Below are 6,569 nucleotides of genomic sequence, written 5' to 3'. Positions count from 1 at the left end.
GACTCATTTCTAATTTTTATTGGTGATGGTCGAATTATTAACTTCCCTTGTGAACAAGATGTACATGAAAACTTGTTGGACTGAAGAATCTCATGGTTCTTCAATTGATGACCACATGAATTTTCAACTATTTTTCGCATCATTATAGATCCGGGATGACCCAACCGGTCGTGCCAAACAACAAATTTATTATGATTCGCAAACTTCTGGTTTACGGTTATATGTGTTTCGATTGTACTAATATAAGTGTAGTACAAACCACATGAGAAGGCGGGTAATTTTTCCAATATAGATATTTTATTTAAATCACGTTTTGTGATACAAAGGTATTCAATACCTTCTTCATTTCTTGTTTCAAGATGGTACCCATTTAGGCGGATATCCTTGAAACTCAATAAATTTCTCTGAGACTTTGAGGAATATAATGCATTTTCAATACATAAATTTGTTCCTCCATATAATGATACATTAGCTCTTCCGGAGCCTTCAATTATTTTTGTAGTTCCAGATATGGTATTAACATTGGTTTCTCGCTTTACTAAGTAGGAAAAATATTTCTTTTCTTTGAGAATTGTGTGGGTAGTTGCACTATCAGCAAGACACATATCTCCTTTGATGCTAGTATCGATACTCATTCTAAAAAAATAGATAAAAGAAGGTTATTAAATATTATATTATTAGTGAACTGAAAAAAAAAAATTAATTATAAAACTTTGCACAAATCATATTGCTGCATCATTGTAGTGAATAGCACTAATTATAAAACGATGCTAGTTACAGTTTATTTTCTTTAAAAGAGAATTAATCAAGTAAATAATGACATAGTTATAGTAAATAATGAGTGTTGATTATATGTGTCTTTTAGCCATTTGCGACTAAAATTCTAATTTGAAGTTTGAAAAATAACAAGGGAATAATTAGCAGGATTATAATTCTAATAATTCTAATAATGAGTGTTGATTATATGAAGTTTGAAAAATAACAAAGGATAAAATGTATTACTAGAAAGACTTAAAATTTCATTGCCAATAACAAGGGAATTAAAACACACTCAACTTGTTGTCAAAAACAAAAAAAACAAAGGAAATTAAAAACACACTCAAACTCTTGACAAAAGGGAACATAAACATGACTTTTATATTTCATGAAAGTAAAAGAAATTTATTTCATGGTGCTTCCTTCTCCATTAAGATGATCAATTTTTTTCTCTGGATCCGCAAAGAAATCAGCAAGCTCTAAATGAGCAGGATCCATATCATAATCGAAGTCACCATCTTCATAAGCAAAATGAGTCTCAATATTTTTTCCTTTATTTTTCAGTGATTGATGATAAAGGTCAACAAGATGCTTTGGTGTAGTGCAGTTACGGGACCAATGACCCTTACTTCCACAACGACGACAATTGCTTTCAATAGTTTTGCTATTTTGCCCACCTTTTCCTTTTTCATGTTTTTCATTCTTCCACTTCTGGTGTGAAGCTGGGTTTTTGAAATTAACATGGCCATGACTAGTACCACGGCCACGACCTTGTCCACGACCACGACCACGACCGTGACCGCGACCACGACCACGAGTTTGTCCATAGTGATCATGTGTTGCTACATTCACTTCTGGGAATGCAGCGGCACCAGTGGGTCGAACTTCATGGTTTTTCATTAGAAGTTCGTTGTTTTGTTCAGCTAGCAAAAGACAAGCAATTAAGTCAGAGTATTTTGTAAAACCCCTTTCTCTATATTGTTGCTGCAATAGCACATTGGAAGCATGAAATGTGGAGAAAGTTTTTTCTAGCATATCTTGATCACTTACATTTTCTCCACATAATTTCAATAGAGAAGTGATGCGGCATACCGCAGAATTATACGCCGTTACAGTTTTATAATCTTGTAAGCGTAGGTGCAACCACTCGTGACGAGCTTTTGGAAGAATTATAGTCTTTTGATGGTCATATCTTTCCTTTAAACTATTCCATAGGTCAAGTGGATCTTTTACAGTGAGATATTCAATTTTGAGATCCCCATGGAGATGGTGACGAAGGAATATCATGGCTTTTGCCTTTTGTTGAGCTGATGAATTATTTCCTTCTTTGATCGTGTCACCATTACCTTCCGCATCCAAATGGATTTCAACGTCCAAAGCCCAAGGCAAATAATTTTTTCCAGTAATATCAAGGGCCTCAAACTCAAGTTTTGAAAGATTTGCCATTCTTAATACTATCATCAAATAAAATTAAGTGAATTAGGTAAGCATAGTTTAAATAAAATTTCTTAAAGAATTATTATGATATATTATATTGTTTAAATTATAGGTCAGTTACTGTACTTTTATAAGTAATGTACATGAAATAAATAGGCATATATTTGAGCAACAATGTATTAGTAACGTATTGAAAAATTATCAACATGTTTAATAGGCATATGATTACATGTTTAAGTAACGTACTGAATTTAAAAAAATTATCAACAATATATAAATAGGTATATATGAAGTAACGTACTAAGAATTAATATGATACGTAAACCAAATTCAAATTATTGATTAATTTAGCATGATATGTAATTGGTTAATTATTTATTATTATAACATTAAATAAATAAATCCAAAAAAAATATAATTGCTAAGACTTAAAAAAAAATAAAGCTATCCTTCAGGGATGCAAGTTTATTGAATTCTTCCGGAATTCATAAAAATAATTCATAGGAAGTTCTTCAAGAACTGTATAACGTTATATTGTAAAAATATTCATTTATGCAATCCTTCAGGGATGCATATAACATTGAGTTCTTCGGGAACTGTATAACATATATTATAACGTAAGATGAATATATTGGTGCAATCCTTCAGGGATGCATATATATTGAATTCTTCTGGAATTCAAGTTGAATAAAAATAATGATATAAAAATGTGCAATCCTTCGGGGATGCATGCATACATATTGAATTCTTCTGGAATTCAAGTTGAATAAAAATAATGATATATAAAAATGTGCAATCCTTCGGGGATGCATACATACATATTGAATTCTTCTGGAATTCAAAAGGTATAAACAAAATAATGCTATATAAAAATGTAAACATAAAATTTAAAGAAATATAAGTTCAATATTTCGTTATATGCTTACCTCAGTTGGCTAGAGCGTTCGTGCTGATAACGTGTTGTAAAACAAAGTTAAAAGAGCAAGAAAACAAGTAGAGAGAAAGAGGAAAGTAAGTTGTAGTATTTCTTTCTTGTGTGTCTTTACATGAAAATGAGAGTGCTATTTATAGGACATAGGTAGGGGACAAGAAAACCTACACCATAATGGACATTCATCACATATTATTCATAACAAATAGTACATTTTTGTTTAATTTTAGGCAAAATTACTCCGAAGATCCTTTATCTTATTTTTTTGTAACACTTTGATTCTTTATCTTTTTTTTTGTAACAGTTTGGTCCTTTATCTTTTTTTTGTAACACTTTGATCCTTTATTTTATTTTTTTGTAACACTTTGATCCTTTATCTTTTTTTATTTGTAACATATAGGTCCTTTATTTTTATAAATAAATAAGATAAAAGACCAAATTGTTAAAAAAAAAGGACTAAAGTGTTACAAAAAAAAAGATAAAGGACTAAAGTGTTACAAAAAAATAAAATAAAGGACCAAAGTGTTACAAAAAAATAATAAAGGACTAAAGTGTTACAAAAAAATAAGATAAAGGACCTCCAGTGTAATTTTGCCTTAATTTTATAATATTTATCAATATAACAAAGACATTAGAATCAAGTGATTAATGAGTGTTTCCCTGGGACGAATCTATTACAAAAACTTGTTGCACTGTTAATCTTTCGGTTAATCTTCTTCATTATATGTGCATTTTTTTTATCAAAATACTCAACATGGTTGAAGTCAACATTAATAGCCACAATGCAACAAGATAACAAAGGTTAACTCGAAAAGTATCAGCGCAACAAGTTAAAAATGATCTATTTATTACTTAAAAAATTTAAAAATCCTAATTGTTAGTTACTTACCTAAAAAACATAAATGACATAACTCTTATAACCCGCGGCCGTATTCTGAATCTCATGTTTAAGGGGGTTGTATTGGATTTAGATTTCATGAGATTTTAAAAGACTTTTTTATGACAAAAAATCTTGAGATATTCAATCAAGACTTTTACAAAAATTCAATAAATCTTGTGGTATTCAATTAAGACAAACATGAATTCTTTTCCGGGGCAACAAAATCCGTTGGTATTCAATTGAGATTTGTTACTACTTTTAAAATGTCTACTGATATTCAAAAGTCTACCGATTTTGATGGATTTTGAGAGACTTTTTAGTTGAAAATACATTTGATAGACTTTTTCAACAATCTCACTAAAAGCCTTGAGACTTTTTTAAACTCTTCAAGACTTTTTACTTTCATCATCAATGTATCAAATTTCTTCTTCTTTATAATTACTTTCGCAGTTCATCAACAATCTTGTGATGATGAACTACGAAAGTAATTATAAAGAAGAAGATTGTTTAAGTTTAAGTGCACTTTTTCTTTGTTCACTTTGTCAAACTCTCCAAGACTTTTCACTTTCATAATCATTATACCAGTTTTTTTTTCTTGTTCTTCTTTACCTATCAAATATGTTTTTTTGCAAAAAAAAAATTTTTTTAACAAATTCTACATCTTTTTTACAAATTTTTGATTTATTACAACTTTTTACATAAACGATTTTTTTTTCGTCACATTCATCTGCTTCTGTTTCCCATCAATGGTGGTGGTAACCTTTTTTATTGGTGATTAGAAAAATCACGTAAAAACAAAACGTAAGGTTTTTTTTTTGTTTAAATATTTGGATTACCAAAAACATATAATTTCTTTTATTAAAATTTATTGATTCTTTTAAAATTTTCCAAATATACAAAAGTTTTCTAATATATAAAACATTATGAAATATTGATTATAAAAAGTCTTTTGAAAAAAAATCTCTCAAAATTCATTCAAATCATGTGTTAAAAATCTTGATTGTAAAAAAGTCTTTAAAATCTCACAAAATCAATAGAGTTATGCTATATATAGCGAAGCAATATTTCACGAAACTTCACGAAAGGCTCTTTTTACATGTTTGTAACTCTTTGTTAGTTTCATTTCACTTATTGTTTTTGACAAATCATTCATAATCGTTGTTCTCCACTTATTTAATTATTTTCCCACTAAATCTAAAGAACTATTTCCCCTACCCAAAACTTGTTATGCAACCCAACTACAGTCTACACATGAGAAAGGAAGCACAAGCAAACGCAACTCCAAAAAAAAACAAACACAACTCTCATATAATTGAAGGGAACCAACAAAATGAATGGCATGGAAGGGAATCAAGAGACAAAGTGAAGAAGAGAAGACATGAAAAGGGGGAGAGAAAAATGGTGTTAATTTCCCCAAAACCTTCCTAAACCCTTGCTTCTTGTCTTTATTTCACTGAAATTTGAGTCTTCTTCTATTGAATAAGATGAATATAAGTGAAGAACTATGCATACAAAACTTCTAAAATGGTAGAAATGAAAGAAGAAAATGTTTTGAGCCATGTGGGTGTTATGATGATTTTCGCGTGACAGAGTATGGGAGATGGAGACATGTGTCATAGTGATTATTAAAATGTAGTATGTGTTGTTTGTATGCACTGAAAAGCTACAAAAATTGCTTTGACACATAATTCGTGAAACCTTCGTGAAAATTCCTTCGCGAGAAATATCTTTTCCCAAATCAATATAGTCCAACAAAATCTCATAAAATCATCAAGATTTTTTTTTGACAAAATTGTCTCATAAAATCTCAACCATAGATAATATAATGTTCCTATTAATTGAATTGTTTGCAAAAATATTAAATAGACTTAAAGCAAAATATTAAATAGACCTTTACATAAACAAACATGATTGTGATAGTTATGACTCACTAATCTGATAACTTCAAACTCAATACATATTCCCATTCTATGCTCCAACTTTTTAAACTTTCACCATTGCTCAATCCCAAAATCAAATCAAATAGTTTCCATTTTAATGTTTCATAGATCAATTCAATAATATAATTATTTCACATTTGGGGTGAATCTTTGTCTTTAAATTATAAATTATATTAAATAGTTTCCAATATATTAATACTTCAAAAGTCAAAATAACACTAATAATTGTTACAATCATTACATAATACTCAATCAACATCCATCCAAATCAAAGTATATATATCAAATACAAAGCACTCAAATGTTTAATGAAATCTAAAAAAAAAAAAAAAAACCTAAACAAAACAGGATTAAATCTATTTCATATTTAGTATCATCTTCCTTCTTTAAACATTAAGAAATGAATAACAAACTGCACTTAAACTTTTGTCATTATCAATATCATGATGATCACTAAATATCTCACTACGAACATAATTTTCTAAGCTTACAATTGCATTACTTTGTCTAACTACCTCATAGTGTTCATTGTCCCCAATTTCCTCTTGATTCTTACCGGGCCCTATAACATAGTTGGGTCCATTATCAACATATACAACAACAATTCCATGGGTTTAAGCTATTT

The 6,569-nt window shown here is 29.2% G+C and overlaps 1 protein-coding gene across 1 annotated transcript; it reads right to left on the bottom strand.

Moving 5' to 3' along the window:
* Positions 1-1,161: 1,161 nt before the first annotated feature.
* Positions 1,162-2,202, bottom strand: LOC123895789. The gene has a single exon (XM_045946273.1). The coding sequence runs from the start codon at positions 2,200-2,202 to the stop codon at positions 1,162-1,164; it is 1,041 nt and encodes a 346-aa protein (XP_045802229.1).
* Positions 2,203-6,569: the final 4,367 nt, after the last annotated feature.

This window comes from Trifolium pratense, linkage group LG7, assembly GCF_020283565.1.
Source record: "Trifolium pratense cultivar HEN17-A07 linkage group LG7, ARS_RC_1.1, whole genome shotgun sequence".
Taxonomy (NCBI): domain Eukaryota; kingdom Viridiplantae; phylum Streptophyta; class Magnoliopsida; order Fabales; family Fabaceae; genus Trifolium; species Trifolium pratense.
The sequence above is the reverse complement of the archived record's forward strand: the minus strand, read 5'-3'. Positions and strand labels throughout refer to the sequence as shown.